This window comes from Pan troglodytes, chromosome 8 (genome assembly GCF_028858775.2).
Source record: "Pan troglodytes isolate AG18354 chromosome 8, NHGRI_mPanTro3-v2.0_pri, whole genome shotgun sequence".
NCBI classification, from domain to species: Eukaryota; Metazoa; Chordata; class Mammalia; order Primates; family Hominidae; genus Pan; species Pan troglodytes.
Window position 1 is genome coordinate 125,710,920 of NC_072406.2, and position 27,970 is coordinate 125,738,889.

At 44.8% G+C, this 27,970-nt stretch overlaps 1 protein-coding gene across 5 annotated transcripts in view; it reads right to left on the reverse strand.

Moving 5' to 3' along the window:
* NRAP (nebulin related anchoring protein) overlaps positions 1-27,970 on the reverse strand; it is a 76,216-nt gene that overhangs the window by 7,224 nt on the left and 41,022 nt on the right. For 4 of the 5 annotated variants that reach the window (XM_001148506.7, XM_009459266.5, XM_009459265.5 and 1 more), the window contains 15 exons: positions 27,596-27,703; positions 25,936-26,247; positions 24,676-24,780; positions 21,524-21,622; positions 19,781-19,885; positions 18,908-19,015; positions 18,252-18,365; positions 16,305-16,502; positions 14,530-14,634; positions 12,479-12,577; positions 10,230-10,334; positions 9,814-9,921; positions 8,660-8,971; positions 2,038-2,142; positions 1,155-1,253 (listed from right to left, as the gene is read on the reverse strand). In XM_001148506.7, the coding sequence (XP_001148506.4) occupies positions 1,155-1,253; positions 2,038-2,142; positions 8,660-8,971; positions 9,814-9,921; positions 10,230-10,334; positions 12,479-12,577; positions 14,530-14,634; positions 16,305-16,502; positions 18,252-18,365; positions 18,908-19,015; positions 19,781-19,885; positions 21,524-21,622; positions 24,676-24,780; positions 25,936-26,247; positions 27,596-27,703 (2,082 nt within the window). The remainder of the gene's footprint in view (positions 1-1,154; positions 1,254-2,037; positions 2,143-8,659; positions 8,972-9,813; positions 9,922-10,229; positions 10,335-12,478; positions 12,578-14,529; positions 14,635-16,304; positions 16,503-18,251; positions 18,366-18,907; positions 19,016-19,780; positions 19,886-21,523; positions 21,623-24,675; positions 24,781-25,935; positions 26,248-27,595; positions 27,704-27,970) is intronic. The other variant, XM_054659909.2, reaches the window with a different exon arrangement.

Sequence of the window (27,970 nt, forward strand, 5' to 3'; positions counted from 1 at the left end):
TTTTAAATAGACTGTTAAAAATATTCATCAAGATCTGCTCCAAGTAAGCCACAAACCAACATCATGGTTGGCCATACCTGGGTGTTTTACACAGTAGAAGATGTGTAGATATTTCAGAGAATCTTTGCAATTGAGCATTGGACATGCTTTTTACTAGTAACAAGATACAGCCTCAATGCCTTTGTTGTTTAACATTAATGGTGATAATTATAATATGCATAGTTAATAAGTTCTTTTTATTATAAAACATCTTAATACATGTTCAAGAAATTAGTATTTTCATAGCCCACCTGGATCACAGGAAGACACAATTTTAAAACTCAAAGATTTATCTGGTTTCTACTTTTAAAGCAGTGATTTAAGAATTACAAACAATTTTAGGAAGTGTTTGTGTCTTATGTACTTTTAGAGGTGAAACTGTAATATTCTGATCAATTCCCAAATTTAACCGAGGCTTTACAAATATGAACCAGTCAGTACAGTAGTCGGGCTGTCTGTGAAATGGAGCAGCTCTGTCACTGTGCATGTAGAACTGAATCCCTTAATTTCAGGGGAAAAACATTAACTTCCTATTCCTTGAAATAAAGACAGGAATGAGGAAATAGGGCTAAATTATACAGAGAGTAAAATCAGGAAGAAGCTTTAAATACAGCTGTTCCTATTTTTTTCTTAACTGGGTTATATTAAGCTTTTAATTCCACTGCCATCTATCAACAAGCAACATGTATCTGACCTAGCGTTTGGCAAGGGATCATCAATAATACTTGGTATTATTGTCATTGTGATTATGAATCAAACCATGATAAGGAGCACTTATTGAGAACTTACTGTGTTCTATGTACTTGCTAAAAGCTTTCTGAGCCTTTATTTAATCCTCATTTAATTCATTTAATCTTATGAAATGGTTGCTATTATTGTCCTCCCCGCAACCCCAACCTCCTTCAAATAAAGGAACCAAGGTTAGAAGGGATTCAGTAACTGGCCCAAGACCATCCAGGTCATAGAAAGGTTTGCACACCCATCTGTCCAGATCATCCAGGTAGTAGAAAGAAGGTTTGCACCCCCATCTGTCCAGAGCCTGTGTTCTTAGACCTGGGCCACTGAGCAGCAGTGCTACACTGCATGCCCGGGATGAATGACAAGAAAGGACCCACCTCATTGCAGTGCATATAGCTGTTCTTGGCATGAACCAGGTCTGGGGAGTCAACCACTGTGGTGAACTTGATACTGTCTGGTTTTTTACGGTACTTGGTCTATAAGATAAAGACAAAGATTCTCATGAAACACAGTCAAACATCATGCATTTTTCAGGGTGCAGCTTCACTCCACCTTCTCAGTACCTAACATGCCAATCATATTGTTGGAAAACAAGCCTTTCTTCTTGGCAGGTACCTAACAATCAAGAGTATAAAAAGATTCAGCTGCTTCTGTGATACGGAACATTTTACAGGTATTTACTCTCTTGAAGAGAGAGGCCACAAAATACTATGGCTCCCCACAATAAAGGAATTCAGTAAAGGGCAGTATTCAGCATCAATGTGGCCCTGCTTGGATCCTGTCCAAATACATTCTGTTATTAAGAAACTGAAGACGGCAGTGTCACCTTCGAGGGAATTCCAGGGCAGGGATCCCCAGGCTGTTAGTATGGTAAGGAGTTCAGTTAATGTAACTATTCCTGTGCAAATTTTAACACTATCAGAAATCAGAAAACCTCTGGACACAGAGTCAACTCAGTAGATGGGTAGCAAATTCCTCCTCCTCTCCATACAAAGAATGGGCCAGTTTAGATAACGATTGTACGAAATGTATTTGTTGAGAACTTTCTAATAAATCATGCCTTCAGTTCCTCAGCAGTGAATTCATTTGGAGGGAAACCTCATTCTGTCTTGGGATTTGGTTGCACATGGCCCTCCAAAAATACTGGGAGTCCAGTTGCCATGAGGCCCTTTGGGTTCTCCACTCCATAAACAGATTCCCTCTTCAAAAGGAAATGCTAGCTTGCCCTTGTCACTTGTGGTGGGGACAGGTTGATGGTACCTCGCTGATGAGTTCTCCAGCCTTCTTTGCACTCTCTATCTGTGGGGATCTCAGCGCCAGCCATCCTATGCCCTTCATGCCGATCAGGTCTGACTTGTAGCGCAACTGCAGGGAAAAAAATCATGGGCTTTATCAGGAGAGTGCCTAAGACTACTAAGGCATTTCAAGAAGATCCTTGATTTGTAATAGCATTTATAATAATGCTTCATCACAACATTTCACCATCTTCACTGAGAGTACATTCTGCATGTCGTCAAGTCAAACTGTTTGAATTTGTACATTCTGCCAGGAATTAATTAATGCATCACATACGAGATACAAGAAGGTCCCACCAGTGAATTGGCAGGATTTAAAGCAGAGAGTAACAACCTATGTGGACGATCGCATAAAGAAAGAGCTGAGATATATGCTCATATGTAAGCACCAGCTGGGATTATTTTGTTTCATTCTGCCAGTGAGGCCATTACCCGCCTGCCTAAATAGAAACATTCTGCACACTGTTCAGGCTTTGAACTCTGGGTTCAACCTGCTATGACTGGGAGCAAATCACTTTAACCAAAATGTGACTCAGTTTCTCTCTGTGATACTCGAAGTTCGTAACAACCCCTCTGTTCTCATAAAAACACCTGCTAGTACTCAGGGCTAAGAGCCACTCTTTAAGTTAGATTTTTTGTTCTTGTGATAGTGGTAGTGGAGGGGGAAAGCAGTCAATTATAGCATGACTTTAAAAACAGAAACAAATTTAGATGCCACCAGCTAATAGTGAGTAAACCATTTTAACCGCTTCATGCCTCAGTTTACCACCTCCTCCCACTGTTACTCATTATGATTTGTTTATATTCCAAAAATAGGCTAAGCCTTATTTTCTTTCCTCATTTTAAGAGCTCAGAAGGTTAGGCTATGGCATCAGTCCTGGGAGAAAATAATAAATGGTGCTTTAAGACAGTGGGTCTGACTGGTAGCCTTCCCAAATGTTGAATCTCATTACTATTCCTTGATCTGCCCACCATTACCTACAACGAGACAGTCGCCTGAATGCTTCTCTTCTTCTCTTTATGGAAATTAGGCATTTTTTAAAGGTGGAAAAAGCCTGTCTAAGAAAATCTAAAATTTGGATCTAAACGAAGTTGATGGCATTTCTCTAATTTAGATATAAGCTCTGCTGTAACGCAAAATATCACTCCAGAAATCAGCCTCTCGGCCTTTTTAGTTCTCTTTCATTTCAGGATTCACAGCGTTCCTCACAGCTGGCCTCAAAGAGGGTCCGTTTCTGATCTACTGTCTGCTGGTTAATGCCCCTGTGCAAATTCGACTGTGCCTTCCAACTGGTGAAGGGAGACATCACTCAGGCTCAGGAGCAGGTTTCAAAACCCCATGTCAGTAAGATTGCTTTTTATACCACGATCTTTCAGTCTACACCGGCAAAGCTTTTGCCTTGCACTCTGATAAAGAACAGAGAAAATTGGATAAATTTCTAAGTTGGAGAGAATAATCCTACAGGGCCTCTTCACAGCCGGGCCTTGCTCCTTTCATAAGCGAGATGAAGTGGGGAGCGCTCTTTCAACTTGCCTTTTGTTGAGCTGAACAGTACGATCCCAGGTAAGTCAGAAAGCAAGATGCAGGTTCCCCAAAGATCTGACTATGCCTCCAACTCTCTTATAAATGGATTGTCTATTGATATCTCAGCTCCCAGCCCAGCTTTGACTATTCACGCAGACCCTAAAAACAACACACTTGCCCCAGACTTCATGATAAAAGAGGGGCCCGGGGAGGGGAGTCAAGAAGAATCTGCTACCCAAAGATGGTTTCGAAGAAGGATTATAAGATAATGAGAGACCTTTCAAAGCTGCACAGCTGAATCTGGCTTCCCCAAATGGCAGCCTCACTTTTTTTCCCCCTCTTACATACTAAGGTCTAGAAGACCTCTTCGGATTCACACATGGGGTTACCCGGCACCCCCATTTTGGAGCACTGTGTTGCAAATGCTCAAGCTGCAGCTTTCAGTCCCTGAGTTCTAATGCAGAAGGAATGATGTAAACCATTGTGCCCAGCAAGTGCCTGGGGTAAAGTATATCTTTGTCATATTAATAAGAAACATTACAATCAAGACCTTGTGTGTAGAGTGGGGTTTGTTTTAGACCCATTATTTCATTCAGTCCTCACACCATCCTGCAAAGAAGGGGTTATATTCTCTCTCTATCTCTCTCTCTGGAGATGGGGTCTCTCTTGTTACCCAGGCTGGAGTGCAGTGGTGTGATCATGGTTCACTGCAGTCTTGATCTCCCAGGCTCAAGTGATCCTCCCACCTCAGCCTCTCAGAGTAGCTGGGACCACAGGTGTGCACCACCACAACTGGCTAATTTTTTTTTATTTTCTATTTTTGTAGAGATGGAGTCTCCCTATGTTGCCCAAGCTGTTCTCTAATTCCTGGGCTCAAGTAATCTTCCTGTCTCAGCTTCCCAAAATGTGGGATTACAGGTGTGAGCCACCATGCCCAGCCTAAGGAAAAGTTATTCCCATTCACAGAACAATTTTGGTTTTCAAATGATTGTTCAGACTCTGAGCAGAGCCATCAGCTGCCATACTGTGGGTAAGCCACACCAGATAGTGGTTAAGAGGACAGACACAGAGCACCTGGGTTCAGAATCCAGCCACCTGGGGAAGCCAAAGAGACTGAACCAGGAGTTAAGAGGCAAGAGCTAGAAGCCTCGCTGTGCCTTGTACTAGCTGTACAGTCTTGAGCAAGTCATTTCCCTACCAGCTGTGGCCTTGGGCAAGCTACTTAGATTACTGGTGCCTTATCGCCGCATCCTGTAAAGAGAGGAGTCATACTGGTACCCACCTAGATATCAAATGAGATAGTTTACACAAAATACTTATGCCAATGCCTAGCCCAGGGTAAGCATTCCATACATTTTAGTTATTGCTGTTGTTGTTATTTCTGAGGGAGAAACTGAGTCCCGAGAGCTTAAGGAGTCTACCTTAGGTCACACAGCTGTAAGCAGAGAGGCTGGGACTGTCTCCGTGACATTTCCTGCACGTGCCTTTCCGGACTCCCGGCGGCCTGGTCTGAGACCACGGAGGGAGCAGGCAACAGCCGACTTGAGAAGCACGGAAGAGATGATGGAATCAGCACCTGCCCATGATGCAGCTTGCCTGGACCAGGCATGCATCTCAGGTGAATTTCTGAGTCAAGCAAGACTGGGCCGGGCTGGTCCGGACTGGGCAAGACATGGGAATGAACCACAGCCACGAGAAGCTCCGCATCTCTGCGTCCCCTCTGGCCCTACCCAAAGCTTTCTCTCTGGCCTGGGGAGGGCGAGGTCAGGAGAAGCAGCTGAAGGCTGGGGCTGCTCCCTTGACATAATGCCTATTTAGCACTTGTTTCCTTTTTTGCATAATAGAACCACGTGAAATGGGAGTTTTGATAATGGCTGCTATCAAGCTGAAGCCTCAGAACCAGCTGAACATTTCAGGGACTCCTGTTCACAGCTTCTTCGAATCCAGACTCTCTCATTAACCAATTTGCAGCTTAAAAGCAATGCGTACAGCATAATATGGTCATTTAAAATTTAAACAATCACTTCTTAGCATTTAAAAATGTAATACATATCCTGCCTTTAAAATGTCAGCATAAGATTGCCAACTACAATTTCATGGGAGGGATTCTCCTTTTTAGATTATGTTCTCTCTACTTTCTTTTTTTAGTGTGAAAATGTCCTTTCTTTTCAGAAATAACAGTGACATACATGGTAGCTTAAGGTAGTGTTTGTTTTTTTCCTTCTTCCTCAGTTAGTAAAAAAAATTTGACATTATGTGGATCCCACCATTTAAAAGCCATTTTCCCAAGAATCCCAAAGTCTAAGATCGTGGATCAAATCGAACCTCTTTGCTTTTCTTTTACTTTCTTTTTATTTTTTTGAGACAGGGTCTCTGGTTTTCTGTCACCCAGGCTGAAGTGCAGTAGCACAATCATGGCTCACTGCAACCTCTGCCTCCTGGGCTCAAGCCATCCTCCCACCTCAGCCTCCCAAGTAGCCGGGACTACAGGTGTGCACCACCACACCCAGCTAATTTTTTGTAGAGACAGGGTTTCATCATGTTGCCCAGGCTGGTCTCGAACTTCTGAACTCAAGAAATTCATTTACCCTGGCCTCCCAAAGTGCTGGAATTACAAGTGTGAGCCACCACACCCGGCCCCTTTTTGCTTTTCTGATGGAGAGATGGAGGCCTAGAAAGGGAAGTGACTGCTCATGGACACACAGTGACAGAGCTGGGCTTCCCATACACATCCTCTGACTTCCAGCTCCACCTCCCATATCTCTCCCAGGTGGCCTCTCTACCTTCCTCGGGGGCCTGTTCTGTCCCACAAGGTTTCTGTTCTCCCAAGAAATAGGCCATTGACAAGAGGGTCCCTGGTTGGGCACCAGAGAGTCATGCTATGAGCTGTTTTGGGGGCCCTCAGGATTGCTTAGCAAATGGAAGGACTTTGTAAGTGGAACTTGGGCTGGCACTTTAGTAACTAAATCCCCTATGTGGGACCCAGATGAAGGCACCCTACTCTACACTCTGCTTGATGGTGAATGACATGATATTGCAGTTCCAGCAAACTGTGATTAATAATGCAATGATAATTAAATTAACAAAATCATTACTGCAATTAATAATAATTGATTATGTGTTTAGAATACCCCACTTGTTGCTATCTACAATTAATCTAGCAGTAGTCATTGCCCTGAAGGCAACCAGAATTGAGGGGCTTGGCGCAAGGAACGTATTCAAACAGCTAATACTTATTCTAGTGTTTCCATGGATCAGGTATCATGCTGTTTCATATAGACCAGTTCTCCACTGAGAACCAGATTCTCAACGGGGGATAACTTCGTCTCTCAGGGACATTTGTTTGACAAGATTTAGGGGCATTTGTTGTCACACTGGGTGGTGGGGTGCTATGGACACCTAGAGGATAAAGACCACGGATGTTACTAAATATCCTGAAATGCAGGGACAGGCCCCTAAAACAAACAATTAGCCTGCAAAAATGTCAAAGATGCAGACGTTGAGAAACCCTGACACAGATGGCTGGTTATGTTCTAAAATGAGAGCACCTTCTTCCTAGGGATGCTGTGGGCCTAGAGAGAGGATGTGAGACGCAGTGCCTGCCACACTGCAACGCAGTCCCATTGTCATTATCGTCATGTTCCATGCCATCGTTACCATGCCTGCGGCTTGGAGAGGACATGAACTTGTCCAAGGTCACCCAGCCAGTAGTGGGGGAGCTATGGTTGGAATCTCAGAAGTCTGACTCCAGAATCTTGCACCATGATGTGGGAGGGGCCAGCTCTCTCCACCAGCCTGCTTGGTGCCCCTGCTCAGGGAAGGACCTCCCTGAGGTAGCCTCAGGGTCTATGTCTGTGCTGTGAGGGGCATGGCTCCCTGCTCTGAGCTCCCCCCAAGAGAGCAGGATGGTTAAGAATGGCTTCTGGAGCCCACCCTCCCTAGGCACTTCCCACATGACCTCATCCCTAAAACAGGAGTAACAGCTGTCCCCACGTCAGACTGCTTTAGCAAGTTTAAAAGCAAAGGTGAGCAGTCAGTGAGAGTCGGCGGTGGTTACAGTCTTATCATATCACCACCCTCGTCATTACTCCGCAGAGTCTAGGTCCTGCTCAGACCCTGTGATTCCATCCCCACTCACTCGGCCTCAAACAGGCCAAGGCTGCTCCTTCACTTCAGCCTCAAACAGGCCAAGGCTGCTCCTACTCAAGTCCTTGGCCTTTGAACTTGCTATTCAGTTTGCCTGGAGTTCCCTATCCCCTTCTGTCTTTTCCTTAAGGCTCTTGCTCAAATATCAGCTTTTCAATGAGAACTATCCTAATGCCCTATTTTAAATGGCACATGTGTACGTGCGTGCACACACACACACTCACACCTCCTGCCCCACTTCCCTGCTCTATATGTCTTCATAGCATGTATAAACATTGACATATTACATATTTCATGTATTCACCATGGCTTATCTCCCTCTAGTATAACAGGAGTTTCCTGAGCACAGGAATTTTTTGACTCTTTTGTTAACTGCTGCACTCTCAGGGCTTAGAATGGTGGCTAGTATACAGAAGGTGCTCAATAAAGATTTTTTTTTTCTGAGATGAAGTCTTGTGCTGTCACCCAGGCTGGAGTGCAGTGACGTGATCTCGGCTCACAGCAACTTCTGCCTCCCGGGTTCAAGCGATTCTCCTGCCTCAGCCTCCCAAATAGCTGGGACTACAGGTGCATGCCACCATGCCTGGCTAATTTTTGTATTTTTAATAGAGACGGGGTTTCGCCATGTTGGTCAGGCTAGTCTCAAACTCCTGACCTCGTGATCCGCCTGGCTCAGCCTCCCAAAGTGTTGGGATTACAGGTGTGAGCCACTGTGCTAGCCCTCAATAAAGATTAGTTGAATGATTCAATGAATGATTCCAACCTAAATGACATAGACCCAGCAAATCATTGTTTGGGGAAGGCAGTTAGGGGCAGGAGAGCCCAAAAGACTAAGGAAGACGCAGAGATTGACACCCGGGTTTGGTGAAAGGAGAAAGGCTGGGGGCTGGTTTGCATTCCACAAGGCCACCCCTACCTCACTCTGCAGGGCATGGGCTTTCTTGGCCCAGGCCATCTTCAGGTCCTCGGGCAGTGCTGTGAACTTGCGATACTGTGTCCTGTAGTCGTGGTCGCTGGCCAGAGCCTGGGCATTCTTGGCATGGACCAGGTGCACCATGTCCATGGGCAGATGGAACTGGGCTTGGCTGCTGGTCGCCCCCCTCCTGTACTGAAGCTCGCTCTGCAGCTGGCCCATGCGCCGGCAGTGCTGGATCCGGGGGTCGTCTCTTACACTCTGGGGCCCTATGAGTTTCCCTCGCTCCTTCACAAAGTCATGTCTGTAGAGAAACTGCAAGAAAGGGCTGGCCGGTCAAATTCTATCTGTGCATTTTCATTGCAGACTCTAGAAAAATCACTTGTTCTTACACTGGGAGGTGATGATTATAAGAAAAACCACAGTGGGGCTGGCCTGAGAGTGTGCCTTCCTCCCTGGGGGATGAACAATTAAAACATCGCTCCATTCTTCCTATCTAATTAAAATCAGATCCTCAGAACCAAAGGAAGGGCTTCACTCCCCTTACATGTCCTATGGCCAAAAGGAATTTATCAAAAAGGGTGAAAGAGAAACTTGTGCTTTATCCGTTCGCACTTGGCAAAACATTAAACCCAAAAGACAGGATCCATTTATTTGAAGTCCACATTTTTCTGTGATTTGTTTGTGGGAAAGAGAAAGTCACCTTCATGTCCCAAAGCTATGGACGTTATCAACAGAGTGGCTGAAACACAGCCATCAAATCCTAACACCAATGCGTGAAACTACAGAGAGCCAAGAGGGAGATGTGTTCCGGCTGTATTGCAATTTCTATTGAGAGTTCTCGTTCTAAATCTGGGTGGAGTTAGAAGACAGGCAGTTCATGCATTACAAGGGGACCGTCGCCTAGACGTTGCAATTAGAAATAAATCATCATCTCCTTCCTGCTAGAGACCTTTGCCTGAATTTAGCTTCTGATTAACAGAGCCTTTCTTTTCCCCCCTCAAAGAATCTCATTCATAACTAATATATTCTGCAGGTGACATCCTGTCTCACATGGTTATAGATTTGCTTTAATTCAGGAAAATCAGCCGTAGACATTGTTTTACATGAAGTTAACAGAAATTAGGCAAGATGGAAGGTCATATCATTCAACTCACATCACTGGCTATATCTCCAGAGGCCCGGGCAGCCTGGAAGGGGAGCGCTTCTATTGTCAGCTTGTAGCCTTGAGCACGAAGATTACGCCAGGACTCTTTGTATCTTGCCTAAAGTGGGAACACATGTAAATCTTTTTTAAAAAATTACATGAATCAACGAGCAAAGGCCACCCCTTTCATTTATAGCACAGTGTTCCAGAATCAATTTCTGTTTTGTGCAGCAAATCTCATTAGTACACACCCTGGGTACACTCATGGACTCATATTTGTGAGAAGGTGTATTTAACATGAGCATCTAAGCTACACATTTTAAAAAGCTTCTGTGAAGGCCAGAAAGGTCAGTGTTGGGTTACTTCACAGATGTAGACATACATGGCTTTGGAGCATGCTTGAACTTAAGTAACAAAAGGGCTTACGTCACTCAGGTTGGCTGCATTCGTTTTTGCTCGGATGAACTCGGGCAGACCCAGGGTCATTGTATACTGGTGTCTTGCATCCTCTCCAGCTGCTTTATAGAGGCGCTGGGCCAAAAAAATATAATAATAATAATGCAAGAGATAAGTGCTGTGCATTTCCGCAGTGCTGGAAGTCCCTCAACAGCAGTTGAGGAAACACAATAGCAAAAAACCGTTCATTGTGTCATGGATACATCTCCAGTCTTGGGGAAGATGTTTATTTCAATAAAGACAATCATTCAGGAGTCAAATCGAGTGATGTAAAAGGAATATGTAAGGAATGGCAATGTGCTTTGCTGAATAATAGGCCAGGTAAAGAAAAATAAATTTAAGAATACTCCTGAGGTTCCTTATATCGTAGACTTTGTCCTTGAGGACAGAGCATAAAGATCATACAAAGACCTGGGAAATTTAGGAGAAGGGAGGTGGAAGGGACATCTCCAAACCCAGGCCTGTACCCTTTACTAAAGCCCCAGGATCCTTTCCACAGGTGAATCACACCAATGCTGCCCTGGATGGCCTCATCTTGTACAAAAACACCCATTCTTGTGATTAGAAATGGGTCTATGAGCCAGGTGTGGTGGCTGATGCCTATAATCTCAGCACTTTGAGTGGATGAGGCCAGTGGATCACGAGGTCAGGTGTTCGAGCCCAGCCTGGCCAACATGGCGAAACCTTGTCTCTACTAAAAATACAAAACTTAGGGCCAGGCGTGGTGGTTCATGCCTGTAATCCCAGCACTGTAGGAGGCTGAGGTGGACGGATCATCTGAGGTCGGGAGTTCGAGACCAGCCTGACCAAGATGGAGAAACCCCATCTCTACTAAAATACAAAATTAGCCTGACATGGTGGCGGGCATCTGTAATCCCAGCTACTTGGGAGTCTGAGGCAGGAGAATTGCTTGAGCCCAGGAGGCAGAGGTTGCAGTGAGCGAAGATCACGCCACTGCACTCCAGTCTGGGCGACAGAGCGTGACTCTGTCTCAAACAAACAAACAAACAAAAACAAAACAAAACAAAAAACAAAAAAAAATTTGCCGGGCATGGTGGCAGGCGCCTGTAACCCCAAGTACTCAGGAGGCTGAGACAGGAAAATCGCTTGAACCTGGAAGGCGGAGGTTCCAGTGAGCTGAGATAGCACCACTGCACTCCAGCCTGGGTGAAAGAGCGAAACTCCGTCAAAAAAAAAAAAAAAAGAAAAGAAAAGAAAGAAAGAAAAGAAAAAGAAAAAAAGAAATGGGTCTATGGTTGCTGAGTTGGCTAACGCCAGAGGCCATCAGAGAAGGCACTGTTATCCCACAGCACAAAGCTCATAAAGTAAGCAGAAAAGATGAAATAGGAATTTAAAAGTGATACTATCACTCTAAAAGATCATGAATTCCATCCTTTAGCCCAAGCTGCAATTTCTTGCTTTTCAGCTGAAGCAAGTAGGAACTAATAGGGTAAATAACCAAATCTCAGCTGACTTCTATAAGTTAGAGTCAGAAGGAGAATCTTAAAAACTAAAGATAGAGTCAGAAGGAGAATCCTAAAACCTAAAGGTGGTTCAAAATGTAATTCTCTGCCAAGCTCACCTATTTTGAACCTGTAAGAGAGCCACTAAGAAGAAGTAGAATCAATGAGGCTGGAATGATAATTTTACAGAATGAGATTCCTTCCCTTGCACCTGCCCTCTGCTGGATACATGAAAGTGTAAATTGGGTAAATGGTGAGTGAGAAGAGGAGAAGGTAGAGAATTGAGAAGCCTGAGAAACATCTTACAATTTAACTGTCCTTGGATAACCACAAATCCTCCCACATCAGATTGACAATGTAAAATTGGTTAGCCAACATTTGCCTAGATAGAACAAATGAATTACAGACCAGTACTTCTCAGATCTTCATGTGCCAAAGAATCATCTTATGATCCTGTCAAATGACCATTTGGAGTCAGTAGATCTGAGGTTGTGCCTTGCCAGTATGCTCCCAGGCAATGCTAATGTAGCTGGTCTGGGATTGCACTTGGAAAGCGAGACTACAGACAATCCCAGATTCCCAACTGGGCTTTCATTTCCTCTGGAAAATGTTTAGGTTCCATATAATGACATTCTTTTCTTTCCAAACCTCCACATAAACACCCATGCTCTTTCTCACCCCATACACATTCACGTGTATTTTTAACAATCGAGCAGTTTTTAAAAAGACCATTCCAAAGCCATCAGGAGATTTTACCTCATTCGTTATCTGGTTGCTGAATTTCGCATGAAGGAGGTTGGGAGTGTCTGTCACAGCTGTGTACTTGAATGAGTGGGGATGCTGCCGATATTTACTCTGAATTCACACACAAGAAGGGAAGAAGACAACTCCGTAAGGGATAAAAACCAGAAGCAGAACCAGTTCTTTAAGTATTAGCCATAAAGCCTCGTTTTGCAAAGGCTGCAAGTCTATCACTCCAGAATCCAGATTGTCACCTGCCTTTGTGACCCCAAAACTCACTGGGATGAGGAAGCAGAGAGGAGGATAGGATGGACTGAATCAGAACCTTCTAAATGGGAAAGGGAGATTTAGTCCTTTGCCATGAATGTGAACATGACTATTTAAATTTGTGGTTTGTTCCAGATCTTTGCTGGACAGAGAACCAGTGCTCCTCTACCTTGATGGCATATCACAAACTGCAGCTTTAAAAAAACAGACATGCCAGGCATAGTGGCTCATGCCTGTAATCCCAGCACTTTAGGAGGCCAAGGCGGTGGGATCCCCTAAGGTCAGGAGTTCGAGACCATCCTGGCCAACATGGCGAAACCCTGTCTCTACTAAAAAATACAAAAATTAGCTGAGCATGGTGGTGCACATCTGTAATTCCAGCTACTTGGGAGGCTGAGGCAGAAGAATCGCTCGAACCTGGGAGGCGGAGGTTGCAGTGGGCTGAGATCGCACCATTGCACTCCAGCCTGGGTGACAGAGTGAGACTGTCTCAAATAAATAAATAAATAAACAAACTAAAATAAAAATAAATAAAACTTTAAAATAGGTGTGCCTACACCCCACCCTGAGAGACTGGGATTCAGTAAATTAGTCAGTGGGGCCCAGGCCTCTGCATTTCTTAAGGTTTTTTAAGGTTCTGATGCACCATGAGGTACAGAGACCACTTGCTTTAGAGATTTCTCTGGAAAAGCAAAGCATGAGGTTAAATCTAAACTCCCCTAGCAGGCAAAACATAAGCTTATCTGAGCACTCAGGCTGACTGCTGAACACCTATTACTTCCAGTACCTTCCATTATCCCCTCTTGTCCCTGCATCTACCATGAATTAAAGTCCTGTCACCCTCCCAGGGGTGAGCAAGATTCCCCAGGAAATCAGAAAGCTTAGAATTCTAAGACTTCTGTATTTTTACCAAGAAATTATCACCATTTCAAGCTTATAGTAACCATTTCATATACAGCTGCCAGAAAAGCACAGTGCTTAGATTAGTGCTAATCCTCACAAAAATTAAAAGAGAGGGGTCTGAGTATACCCATTTGACTACTTAAGAAGTGGAGGCTCAGAGAGGTGTAGGTCACTGGCTTGAGGTCACACAGCAAATCAGTGCTGGCCTGGAATGTCAATCTCTCTCTGTTGGTCTTCAAAGGCTGCTTTGTTTGCATTGTACCACAGGGCCACTCTTCAAAGGGACACGGAAAGAATATCGCATGGGCCAGTGAATAATCCTTATATGTTAATAGAGGAACTGACTCCATATCCTCAAAGCTGTCTTAAATGGCATGCAGTCTGAATGGAGAATCCAGTAAGAAAAAAAAAAAAAAAAGTCCAGCCCAGGGGGTTAGGGAGTGAGTCACTGCTGCTAAGAGTTTAACATCCAACTGGCTTTAGTGGTAAGAAACAAACTGATTGGCTGGGCGCAGTGGCTCACACCTGTAATCCCAAAACTTTGGGAGGCTACGACAGGTGGATCACTTGAGGTCAGGAGTTCGAGACCAGCCTGGCCAACATGGTGAAACCCCGTCTCTACTAAAAATATAAAAATTAGCCAGGCATGGTGGCACTCACCTGTAATCTCAGCTACCTAGGAGGCTGAGGCAGGAGAATCGCTTGAACCCAGGAGACGGAGGTTGCAGTGAGCAGAGATCGCGCCACTCTACTCCAGCCTGGGTGACAGAGCGAGACTCCATCTCAAATTTAAAAAAAAAAAAAAAAAAAAGGAAGAAAGAAAAAGGAAAGAAACAAAGTGATTATCCTCTGCTGTGGAAATGTCCTGGACACTCAACACCAGCATCTGTAGTTACCTCACTGATGAGTTCCGATGCTTTCTTCCTCCCTTCAATCTCCAACGTGCCTGGAATGACACATGCAACACCTCGCATAAAGTTCAGGTCTGACCGGTACAAATTCTAGAAGAAATAATAAATACAAAGAATCAGAAAAGCCCAGCTCTCAGAACAGGAAAGCAAAGCAAAACCAGAGGTCTCATGACACAGCATCTGACAGCGTCATAATTAGAACTCAAGGCTGAACCCATCCCTCCGGATATATTAAACTCAGCCAACGCACAAACACTTCTTGGTAAATGCTCACTAGGGGGGAAGCAATGTAGGTCAGAAGAAAATAATTCTGCTGTCACTTGTCTCAGAGTAGCTGTTCCACAGAAGCGAGACAGATTTTTATTTTAATGTGGGCTATCAAAAAATAAACACTGAAGCGGATTGTGGTTAGAAAGTCAGTCGTCTTGGGGCAAATGTGGAAATGGTCTAACAGGTCTTCTAAAACAAAACTCAGCAGCAGCGGGTGGCATTAATTAATCATGGGTTAAGAAAGAACTAATAAATAAATCCAAAAGAATCTGGCAAAGGCCTGCCTGAGTTCGTGTGGGTGGGGGCCAGTCTGTGTACCTGAATGATTCGGGCTGACAGTTTAAAGAGTCCCCACATTCACTCCCCTTCAGCCAGTGAGGCGCCCCCTGGGCGTGCTGCCTTCCAATCGCTATCACAACCAGAGGCAGGGCAAGCGAGGGCTCCGCTCAAGTGACAAACGGGCCCCCGAGATGAGCGTGGCAGCTCCCTCGTTCCTACAGCTGCTCTCAGGTTCCTGACAGTTTATGTCATTCAGTAAACGCTGTACACAGGCGTAAAATCCAAACAGACGACAGACACCCAGATCTGAGTGCCGCTCAGATCGCAGGCACTGCCAAACCAGGAAAGAGGTTTTGTGCGGAGTTTTCTTTTCCTAAGCGGGTCCATTACCTGCAAATCTCATAGCATGGAAACCTAGCAAGCTGGGAAATAAGGTGCGTAGTGAACAGGATGTGGATGCCTGTTGGGAAGAACACTCTGGCTCTCCTTGGGAGTGAGGAAGTCTCCAATGCTTCCTGACCCTCCTGGGCCTGTCTGCTTCAGAAATCGGGATCACGAGTGAGAAATGCATGTCAGAGGAGTACAAAGACTCCTCAAAGGGACCCAAGGAGGGTCTCCAGGGCCCTGATTTCCCTCTCCACTCCCTGAAGTGCGTCAGTCCTGACAGGTTCTGAGCAGCCTCTCCCAACAGATCTTAGCCCTCCTCAGAAGGCGGGTGGCACAGGAACGCATGAACCACCAAGAGGAATCCTTCCTGAGACTTGAGGCCAGAGGCAATATCATTGGCAAATCTTAAACATGCCCAACCATGAACCTTGAGGGCATCTTTGTCATTCAAACCTCAAGTTCAAATCCCAGCCCTCTCTTTCTAACTATAGCTGTGTGATCTTGGACAAGATATTTAACTTCTCTGCATTTCACTGTAATTTCTCTGTAAAATGAGAATAAACTAATGATATGGGCTGATTGTGAGATGATACATAAAACAATGCTTAGAGTGCAGCAAAAAATAATAAATTGTGGTTATGATTAGATTTGCGTAACTGTGCTTAAGGGCTGTGCAGGAACTCTCAGACTTGGTTTCAAAATAAGACTTGGGTTTAGGATTTCTCACTTCCAGAGATTTCACTGAGCCAACAGGAGCCTGGAGTTTACCACCCTGAGGTCCTAAGAGAAGAAGGGCCCCTGAGAAAGAGGCCAGGTCTCCTTACCTCACTCTGCAATTTGTGAGCTTTCTTGGCACAGCTCAGCCTCAGGTCTTCTGCCAAGGAAGTGTACTGGGGCAGTGGATGTTTGTAGTCCTGATTGCTGGCCAGGGTCTGAGCCTTCTTGGCATGCACCAGGGCGGCCATGTCCAACGGCAGATGGAACTGTGCCTTTGAGTGTTCAAAGCCTTTCTTGTAATTCACCTAGAGGGGCAGACAGAGCAACAGCGGCTATTTCAAAGCCACTATTTGCAACAGGACCATCAGGGAGGGCAACTGCAATGCAGTTGTCTGGAGGTAAGCCCAGGGGAAGTTCTTGGCAGGGCCAGTGCTCCCTTCTTGCGGAGACTGGCCTAATAACCAGGGCTTGTCTCTAGGCCCTGACACTTACCACCCCCAGCTCCTGGAGGTCATTGATCTGGATGAAGAAGGCCCATGGTTCCCTCATTTGAGGAACATATAAAAGTTCAAGGAACAGTAAATAATGTCAGTGATTCCCTTGCTCAAATCTTTAGATCTTTCTATTTTTCAGAGGCAAGAAGATGCATCGCTCCCTGCCCACCATATTTTTTCCCATCACCCACTCAAGTTCAGACACGAGGGATTCTCCTCTCACACTAGCTTAGGAAGAGTTTCTTCAAAGCATTCAATGATTTTCCTAGTCAACGTGGGAGCCAGGAGCAGTGGGGAGGATGCTTGGAGAGTCAAGCCTCAGGGATAGGCATTCCCCAAAACCCAACACACACCCTGGGAGAGGGAGGGGAAGACCCATTCCAGACCATAGATTCGACTATAGTCCTTGGAGGAGCTGTGTTTAAAGGTCTGGGAAACTCTGGGAATAATCAGATGCAGAATCACCACCTCTTCCTCATCCTCCTTTGTCCTTCCATTGTCTTTCATTGCTCTGGCCACCCCTCCCTGACCTCCTATCCCCACTTCCATTCATTCTGTCCTCACCCTAGCATAATGCCAAGGACAGTTCATATCCAACCTCATATTCTTAGGTCAGCAACTCAAGATGGAAAGGAAAAAAAAAATTATGAATGGGGAAACTGAGGCAGAATACAAAATGGCAGAGAACACGTGAAGCTGTGGAAAGACCATGAGAGGTAGAGCTGGCTCCATGGCCTGGCTCTGCCCCTATCTAGCTGACCTTGGACAAGAGACTGAATCACTCAGAGTTTCTACTTCCCTATGAGAAAATAAGGAAGAATAACAAGATGGAGTTCCTAGAGATAGTCTGACAGCTAACTGAGACACTGTATATAAAAGCGTTTAGCCTCTGTAACATGCTGGATACAGTTTTCATCACCAATGTTAGCCAACTCACATATGTGCAAGGAGACAGCGCCTACACACATTTGCCAGCCTCCAGAGGGTCACAACCAACAATGACAGGGTCATTGCAAACTCAGACGCCAGCAGGGGCCAGGCAGGTAGCATAAAGGAGTAAAGCAGGAAGTGAAGAGGAGGGTGGCTGCCTGGCCCACTGCATGGATCCGTTCTAAGTGGAGCTGTTGGTCAGGAAGCCACTACAACCAACTGTAGCCTTAAGGAATCCAGGTCCAGCTTCTGGCCAGAAGCTTAACACTTTTATAAAAAATTTTCCATTTTTAAAAATTTGCAATTAATCCACTCTGCAGACCAAATGAAACACCCCTGGAGGCCAAATCCAGCCCAGGGTCAAATCCAGACCAGTGGCCAGTGGCCACTGGTGAAAATTATAGAATGCCCAGCCCAGAAGGGAACTAAAGGGTCAACCAGTCCGGCACCTCATTTTTACAGAGGAGGAAGGTGTAGCCCAGAGGGGACAAGTGATTTAACAATGTCACATAGCAAGTTAGCAACAGAACCAATACCCACGTCCAGAAGGACAAATGAGGTTAGGTTGCTGTGCAGTGAGCATTGTCAGGTGGGGGCCCTGCAGCCGCTGATGCCTCTCCCCCCACTTACATCACTCTGCAGTGAGGTCGCATACACTGAATGTGCAAGGCTGATATCATCTTCCAAGGTCCGGGAACCAAGCATCTGTCCTTTCATTTTCTCAAATGCCTCTTTGTATTTGTACTAAAGGGAAAGAGAGCGGGAGAGAGGAACAGCTCAGGGATAAGGGACACAGAATGGAAGAGGTGGGCATTGGGTGAAAATGTTTTGTTCTTTTGACAGTAACTGGGTGAGTTAAAAGAAAATGCGCGGGAGTCGTCAAAAGGGCTATTCTTTCATATGCAAGACTCCCAATGACTAAAGGGCTCGGCTGTGAAATGGCAGGATGCATTAGCACGTGGGCGGCCCCGCGCTGGAGGAAGGTAGGTGCATTGTTAGCCATCTCTTCACATGGACTCTCTTTATGAACACCTTGGTGGAGGGTGCATTTCATCTGCCCAGGGTCTATGTTTACAGTCCAGCATTTGGCTTTGTATCCCAGGCTGGGGAATTTTTTGTTGCAAGATATGTTCTTTCTCACTGGTCATTATCTCATTGCCCTGACACAGTCAGTTCAGAGAGGACAGGGAATTATCCACAGGCAAAAGAAGGCAGGAGTTACGGGCAAAAGGAGTGAAAACCGGTTAGTGTTGAACATTGTCACAGGAATGGGGGTGAATGCTCACATCACTTATGATTTCACCAGAAGCCTTTGCTGCTTGGAATGGAAGGGCATCCAACCTCAGTTTATAGCCACCGTCTCGAAGTTTGCTCCAGGATTCCTTATAACGTGTCTGTCGGGAAGATGTGCACAAGGAAAGACCTTTAAGTGACCTGGTGGTTTCCTAAACTCTGGCTTACCAAATTGGCAATCTGGTTTGTGGTGGGTCCCCTCCCTCCCTTGGCCAGTTGGAGTTAGAGATCATGGTGGCTTAGCTAAATCCACGTGAGTTGGATCCTGCCTCGTGCCCACCTCTTTGGAGGTGGGCAGGGGATGGGGTTGGGGGGGATGGGTTGAGGCATAGAGGGGAGAGGAAGCAAAGGCTTTAGAGTCAAACAGACACAGTTTTTCTAAGCAGCAATTTGATTGGAAGAAGGCATGAGATTGCATATGCATAGTGCTTTATGTCAGATAGAGAAAAGTCAGATGTCTCTATCAAAGAACAGAAATGGTGGGCAGGGGAGCTGACAGATTTTGGAGAGGAGGAGTTAAGCCCCAAGTCTTCCCTTGATATAGCCACTGGATATACTCAGCTATATTCTGATGTTCCCACTTTCCAGCTCTTCCAAACCAATGCTCTTTGAACTAGGCAGAGAATGTCCCCAGATCATTCTTTCAAATGAGCTGGACTCTTCTGCAGGACCAGCTACATAATGTGCAGGGCCTAGTGCAGATGAAAATGTGGGGCCCCTTGTTCAAAAATATCACATATTTCAAGGTGGTGATGGCAGAACATGAAACCAGCTCAGGGGCTTCTGAGCACAGGGCATTGTGTGCCTGCCCATGACCAGCCCCGCTCTCCCGTCATTAAAACTCGTGCCCCTTGGGTCAGCCTCACCTCACTGATATTCATGGCATTCAGCTTGGCCATCAGGACTTCAGGGAGGTCAGCAGTCGGTGTGTAATGATGCTTTATGTTTTCTCCTTGTTCCCTGTATAATCTCTGTGGATGGAAGGAGGTTTTGCATGAAACCTAGACCCCATTCCATGCAGCCATCAGCCAGGTTACGCTTCAAGAGTCCAAGCTGCTGCAACTGCCACCTCCTCATAGAGACATGATTTCGGGCACCCTGCCTCCACCCAGATTTTACAGCTAGCACGGTGACACGCATGTCATTTCCAAGTTCTGCTTCCTAGCTCAGAACATGACAAGCTGAAGCGTTCCCCTCAGTGAACGCCCCACTCATAGTAAACTGCTGAGATGGGTGTCAAATGAGAAAACGAGGTTTACTTAACACCTAGTAATAATTTGGTGATTAACTATCAGCTATGAGATGGCATCAAGATACAGAAGGTGAGAAAGAAGATGGCTCTTGTGTAGGTGAGGTTTTCTCCTCCCTATCTCAATCCTCCTCTGTTCCCCCATCTCAAATATTCTTCCCCTAAGACTTGTCTCCTGGGTGGGTCTGGGACTCTATTTACCCAGAACTCTGACCCAAGCTTCGGATACCCTGATAGTTAATAATGACACATGCAGTTGGCATCGGCCACCAGAGAAAGTTTCCAAACAGGGCTTTTCCATCCCAAATCTTATCAGATGTATCCAAGTTTCTACGTATCACAGCAGTGCCCCCTAGAGTTGGCTAGGGTAAGGAAGAAACAGGTATTGTTTTTCTTCATACAAAAGTTCTTGTTTGACTATCTGTGTTTCTCAGAATTCAGTTTGATTCTGATGGGCTGATAATGAAGAAGTTATAAATTCCTAAATCCATAAGCTTGTAAATCATCCCATCCCAGATTCTGACAGGCACTCAGGCTGTTTCAGAATGCCTGTCAAATAAAGCGCAACCAGAATCATTTGCTCAACTGGGAAACAAGGAAGAGGATTTTGAAAGCTATGCCCCCAAGGTTTGTAAATTTTCCCCATGGAAAGTTGAATGGTTTAAAGGTATTTAAAAGCCAGGTTTGCCCTGCACAAAGATCCATGGGTATCTCTTAGCAGAATCAGCCAAACAGGGTTAATCTACATCACAAAGTGATTTTTTTCAGCACCTCATCGTTCACCTTAGTCTCCAGCCGACCCTGCAACCCTGCACCCCAGCCAACCTTTCCCACAGAGGGAAAAGGGTCAAATCTTGGTTTCGCATCATAAAGGAGTATGGGAAATGGCTTGAAAGTTAGTCTAATGTATATAAATCAGACCCAAATCATGTTCAAAGTCTCTGGGAAATTCATAGAGCAACAATTGCTGCCCTTGGGTCCTAAAGAGCTCTAAGCACAGCGTCAGGATTCCAATTACCAAGAATTTCACCCAGTTCTGAAAACAACACTTTCAGACAAAAGGAAAGGGGAAAACAGCCTCACCACGAATGAATCTGTGAGACAGGCAAATGGCAAGGAGGGAGAGCATCTTGGGGCAGTGGGGTGGTGGAGCTCCACTTGGCATTCTAAGTGCAGTAACACCCCCATTTGCATCCTAATGAGGAAGCACCCCCCGCTAAGGGAGCCTCTGCAAAGGACAGGGAGCGCCTTCATCCTTAGGACAACAGAAGGAGCAAACCCAAGAACCCCTCCGCTTCAATCGCAGTGTTGAAAGAAGAGCCCACTCTTAGAGTCATAATGTATATACATTATCACTTACATCCACTGCTTGGGTATAACTAATTCTGGCCTGGACCATCTCCGGAGTGTCTTTAATACTGGTAAACTTCAAAGCATCTGGATGCTGACGGTACTTCTTCTGTTGAGCAGAAAAAGATCAAAGCTGTGAATTTTGTGCTGCTCTTTCATGCCATTTGAAAGAGAAAATCATAGGTTGCTTGAGATTAGAGTGAATTTGTGAACATAATTATTATTCTGCTTCCTCCATCTTTATATCCTAGGTGCCTTCAGGTTAATATTTGTTTCAATTTAAGAATAACCTCATGTCAATTAACATTAAAGTATTTCTACCTGGTGCAAAGAAAACATCTCAAAATTAGGTTATACTAGTAAAATACTGTAGGATACACACTTAGAAAAGGATTCTTTTTATAGGCTTCAAATACTTTGTCGCAGTTGTTTACATATCTTAGTTTGGGTCTTCTAAGCAAGAAAGAGCATTCAGAGTTACATTTATCCATTTAAGCTTTCTATTTTCCTTCCACAAAAAAACACTGACAGACATTATCGCAGTCAAAACCCTCACATTCAGCAGTCCGCGAGTGTATGCCGTCCAGTCACATTAAAGCCTAGTTCAGTTAACACAGGAAATAATTCTTTAATATATTACAATAACAGGAAAAAGGGTGCTATTATTGAAAGGAGTCATCACACAGTTTGAAAGACACTGAAGCAAAAAAAAAAAATCACAAAAATGCTGGCAAAGACCTAGATACCCAATTTTGAAGTATTCTGAAAATCTGTTTAAATTAATTTCTTTTTTAAAAATCAAGGTACATTTTTAGGAGACTGAAACCATAATTACTTCAGTGAGATCATAGAGTTTATGCTTTCCAAAGCAGAATAATTGTCTTAAACACACTCTTCTTTATCTGGTTGGATTTTTGTACACTGCGTTGTCTTAAGACAACACAGATCAATAGCCAGCTAAATCTAGCTCACCACCTGTTTCTGTAAATAAAGTTTTATTGGAACATGGCCATGCTCATTCACTTACGTGCTGCCTATGGCCATTTTCCAGCTAGTTGTGACAGAGGCCATATGACCTACAAAGCCAAAACTATTTACTATCTGGTCCTTCACAGAAAAGGCTTTCTGACCTCTGCTTTGGATCGTAGGTGTGCGTGTGTGCATTTGTGGCTCTTTCAACAGTGCCGGGCATTCTCTCTGGAATTAAGAAGGTGGCCCAGGCCGAGTGCAGTGGCTCACGCCTGTAGCCCAGCACTTTGGGAGGCTGAGGAGGGCGAATCACCTGAAATCAGGAGTTTGAGACCAGCCTGGGCAACATGGTGAAACCCCATCTCTACTAAAAATACAAGAATTAGCTGGGTGTGGTGGTGGGTGCCTGTAATCTCAGCTACTCAAGAGGCTGAGGTAGGAGAATCTCTTGAACCCAGGAGGCAGAGGTTGCAGTAAGCCAAGATCACTCCACTGCACTCCAGCCTGGTTAACAGAACAAGACTCCGTCTCAAAAATAAATAAATAAAATAAAATAAAGTGGCCCAATTCGACAATAACTTGTAAATATGACAGCCTAACATGAGATGGGGGGGAAAGTTGCTGAAAGATGTCTTGCCTTACTTACTAAAGTTTGAGGACTAGTATGAGAGAAGCCCATCAAAGAGGGTAAGCAAATTTGTTGAGAAAGTATGCAAAATGAGGTGGCTAACAACTGTGGGATACATGGTCCCCTGAAGATCCCTTGGCTGCCAGATTAAGACACACGAAGGAAATCACCCCGAAGTCTAAATTATGCAAATATGGTCTTTAGTCTTCATTTCCTTTTATGAGTGAGCCCAATATTGAGAGTTTGGGATCATGAATCCTCAAACCTAAATGTTTATTCCTGTGAGTTCTTCACATTTATCCTCCCAGAGGGCCTCTCCTGAACTAGAATGAACAAATTATAGCAGTGCTATCCCCATGGAGTTCCCAGGGTCTTCTGAGCCTTGAGTGTTGACCAAGGTCCCTAAAAATCAGGCTGATCAGCATAAGGCCACTTTTTGAAGTCACCTCTGCATTGTGCCAGGTAGTGAGAATGCCGTTTCATGGGAAAATACTAATGCTGGACAGGTGTGTTTGAAAAACCAACAAGGGTGTCTTTCTATTTTAACTATAGGTTCAGAAAGAAAGACTCCTCAAAAAAAAAAAAAAAAAAAAAAAATCCAGGAGGCTCATTGCCAAAGCTAACATCCTGTGGGACTATGGCCATTATGGTCCCCTCCCCACCCAGAAAAGTCCAGAAAGACCAGGCCTACTCTGAAGACAACTAGGCAAATGGTCACTTGGCTTCTGATCAAGTCTCCCCGCAAGCAAACATAAAGAGCATGGGTGTGAGTGGTCTGATGGTGTCCAGCCTCCTGGGAGCCTTGTCCTGTGCCTCTCCACCAGGGACAATTCTGCTTCCTGGGGGGCTTTCGGCAATGTCTCGATCCATTTTTGGTTGTCACAGAGGGCACTACTGACATCCTTGTAGGACGTCCTGCTAAACATCCTGCGGGGCACAGGATAACCCCACAACAAAGAAAAATCAAAACGTCAGTAGTGCCGAAGTTGAGAAACTCAGAAAGAGCTGCTCATTGACACTGTCCTGAAATACGAAGAAACGACTCTTTTCACAAGCAGGGGTGCTGTAGGGTCCAGCCAAGGTGGCTATAAGTAGGCAGAACTGAGTAAACTGAAGTGAGACCCTCCCTCAAAAAAGAACCATGTCACATGGTGGCCACCACGTGAATATTCAAAAACTGTTGACTCTGTGGCAGAAAGGGAGAGGAAGAAAATGTGCCTAAAGTCACCAAAGGGCTTTTTGGGTGCCATAAATGTATCTTTTCATCATCTCTCCTGTGTTGCTTCATTAAAAAGGTAAGTTGGTGGGTAGCAATTGAGCTCTGTTTGATTGTCATTATTATTCATAATATCATTTGTCACCCACTTTGTTTTTGCCAGGGCCCCTACTGGTGTGTGTTTCGTATGTGGTTTCCCTCTAATTACCAGCCCTAGTCTGGGTTTTGAGGTCTTTCATGTGGCTTTGCCTTTTTCTTTGCCTTTTGAGTGGAAATTATTTTAATTTTATACAGAGACGCCGCACGCCTAATGCAGCCAGGCCTGTTACAGGCTGTCAGGAAATCTCACCTCGCTAATGAGTTCTCCTGCCTTCTTCGCCTGCTCCACATTTAATGACCCGGTGGCGACCCAGCCCGTGCCTTTCATCCACTTCACATCTGCCCTGTATTGGTTCTGACAAAGGAGAAAGAAAAAAAAAAAAAAGCAGGCCATTGTTGGTGCACAGACATTTAAAGGGCTATTAGCGGCTCCCAACACAGCCTTGGTGCCAGCTGAGTCAAATTAGATGCCACTTTTGTCTTATGCATTTCTGCACAGTCACAGGTAGGGCTCCCAAAAGTCAATTAATTCCCCCTTTAATTGGAACCATCCCTTGAGACAGTGGCTTTAGGCCCCATCCAACACTATTGGGGGTGACGCAGGAGGGGCCAAACCAACCTTGCCCCTCATTACGGACGAGTCTACTCGGAAAGAAGCACGTCCCCATTGTCTGCATTACCAGTTTTCTTGTTTAAAATGACACACGGGGGACAAGAAAATGAGAATTCACAACAGAACCCAGGCGGGCGCTATTTGAGGGAATTTCACAAGGCAGCGGAGGCTTCCCACAGTGCCAATTCCTTCCTAGCCACCTCAGTGCGGGGGCAGGGTGTATTTCTTCTCATTTCTTTAGTTGCCATTGAATGAGTAGTTTTAATGGAAAGTCATTTAAATGGACACTTCTCTAAAACTAGTATATCACCATCTATCATGAAACAGCTCTACCAGGAAGGGTGTGTCTACACACACACACACACACACACACACAACCTTCCTGTGTGACAGTCTGGCTGCAGCTGACCTGCCTTTTCAGTTCACCCCCATTCTTGTGCAAGAGTTACCTGAAGACAGAAAGTAGAACTGGGAGGGGAGGATAAGGAGGACAGGGAAAGGGTTATTGAAAATTAGCAACCCACCCATTCCAAAAATGGGGACTATCAAAGTCGGGGTGAGTTATCAGCGATGCTCTCCCCTAGCAGGCCACCACTAGGAATGACACAAAGATACCTCCCCTCTGGCAATAAAAAGAAACCTGGAAAACATATGTAGTCCAGAATTCCAAGAAGGAAAAAGTAACTCTATGATTTCTTCTGTGTGTTAGTACAGAATCTAAAATCGGTCTAGTTTGAATAAAAGTTAAACCACTAGCAAAGTAAAGTGTTGCCACTTAGGGATCCAGAAACAGGTGTCCCATAGCATAAATTGTTGCACTGAATGGCTTAGGGAAACACTTGCACTAGCACACACACAACACACACAAACAAGTGCACACACTCACACAGAGCTTACATCACTCTGTAAGCCATAAGCCTTCTTGGCCCATTCCACTTTCATGTCTGTGGGCAAAGCCGTAAAGTGATGTTCCGCTGTCTTGTAGCCTATGTCTGTGGCTAAATGCTGAGCTTTGCGGGCATGCACGAGGTGGACCATGTCCAGGGAGACGTGGCATTGGGATTTGGTGTCCTCGAATCCCTTCTTGTACTCCAGCTCACTCTGCAGCTTGGACATTTGCAGTGAGTGGCTCATTTGCGAATCTCCCTGTACATCTTTTGCCCCAATGAGCTTCCCTCTGGATCTCTCATAATCCTCCTTGTACTTCACCTAAATAAGAGGAATAGAGCAGGGATACATTAGAATCTCCTAAAGGAATTGTTAGGCTTCAGACTCCATGCATGGGAGCTAAAACAAAGCCATTGGACAGAATCCTATTAGAATTAGAATCATATGAAAGTTTGCCTTTTTGAGCATCCGATACATTTTCTTTCATCAGTGAAAGAAAATAGTATTACCTATTATTTCCCTTTTCACCTCAGCTGCCAGAAAACTCAGGGTTATAAATAAAAGTAGCCGTGAAATGAGAAGCATACAGAATAGCCAAACTACAATTGCTGCTCATGAAAGGAACTCAAATTAAAAGATAACTGGAGTACATACATATTTGGGGGAGTATGAGGGGCAAAAAGGAGCACATTGTTTGAAAAGTAACACTAGGTCGAGAGTAACAAGGACCAGAAGCAAGAATAAATATGAAAAAGCTGTGAAAACTGTCAGAAGGCACCAGTGTGGGGCATGATTTTCAACATTATCATTGCTCTGGCCAGTGGTAGATTCCGGTTCTACTCTCAGCTCTGACAACAACAACAGTATCAATATCTGCCACCACTTATCGAACACTTGGTATAAACCAAGCACAGGACAAGCCTGTGTAACTCAAGTGCATCCACAGACCAGCGCCGATTTGTAAAATGTTACCAACTAAGAACAAGATAAAGAGCTTATGTCAGAATGTAAACCAACCACATCACCAAGCCAGTTGTTTTTGGTTCACCTGATCTTTTTTTGAAGCAAGACTTTCTCGATGAAGGAAGCAGAGTTTGACATACATCCTTGCTCAAGCTTCTTCTCTCACATCCAACTCCTAACAGATTGCATTAGGCTGTACAACACTTCATGTACGTCAGTTCATTCCATTTCGTTGTCATTATTTTGCAATTACCAATTTACCAGCAAGTTAACTGAGATTTTTAAAGTTTAAACAATCTGCCTGAAGTAACAATGCTAATGGATGATAGAGGTGGGATTTTATACAAGGTCTATCTGACACCAGAGCCTGTATTAACCATTAACAGACCACAACGTCTTTAGAAAGTCATGGAATGTCTCTGGGCATCAATTTATCTGTAAAGTGAGAAATCTGGATTCTTACTCTTGCTACTACTACAAATAATAAGTCATCACTTACTGAAAATCAGTGTGTGGCAAGCAGTTATTAAATAGATAGGTACAGATGTGATTATCTCATTGCAAGGTGATTGCTATCATCTCCATTTTACAGATAAGAATCCTGAGATTCAGAGAGATTAAGAACCTGCCCAGACACTCAGAGAATCTCCCAGGTATAAAAAGGCAGGATTCTGCGGTCTCTTGTACAAGGTGGGGACAGACTCACCTCGCTAGCCAGGTCCCTCTTGGCTTTGGCTGCCAGGAAGGTCAAGGAGTCAAGACGCAGCTCAAACCCTTTTGCTTTCTGGTTTTCCCAGCTGCTCTTATACAGTTTCTAAGGGGATTTAGGAGAGAAGGTGAGTGGGTTTTCATGTGAGAGGGTTCTCACGTGAGAGCATTTACTCTAGATTCTAATGATGATTCTAGGAAAGCAATACTGATTATTACGTCCTTCTCTGAGAGCCATAGAAATCATGTAGTCTGAATACAGCCAGGCCTTCTTCCTGCCTTAAGGCCTCTTAACACATAGGGCTTCAATCAAAAAAAGCAGAAATTAAACTCCAGAAGCCTTAACAAATACTAGGAGTTTTCGTGGAAGTCT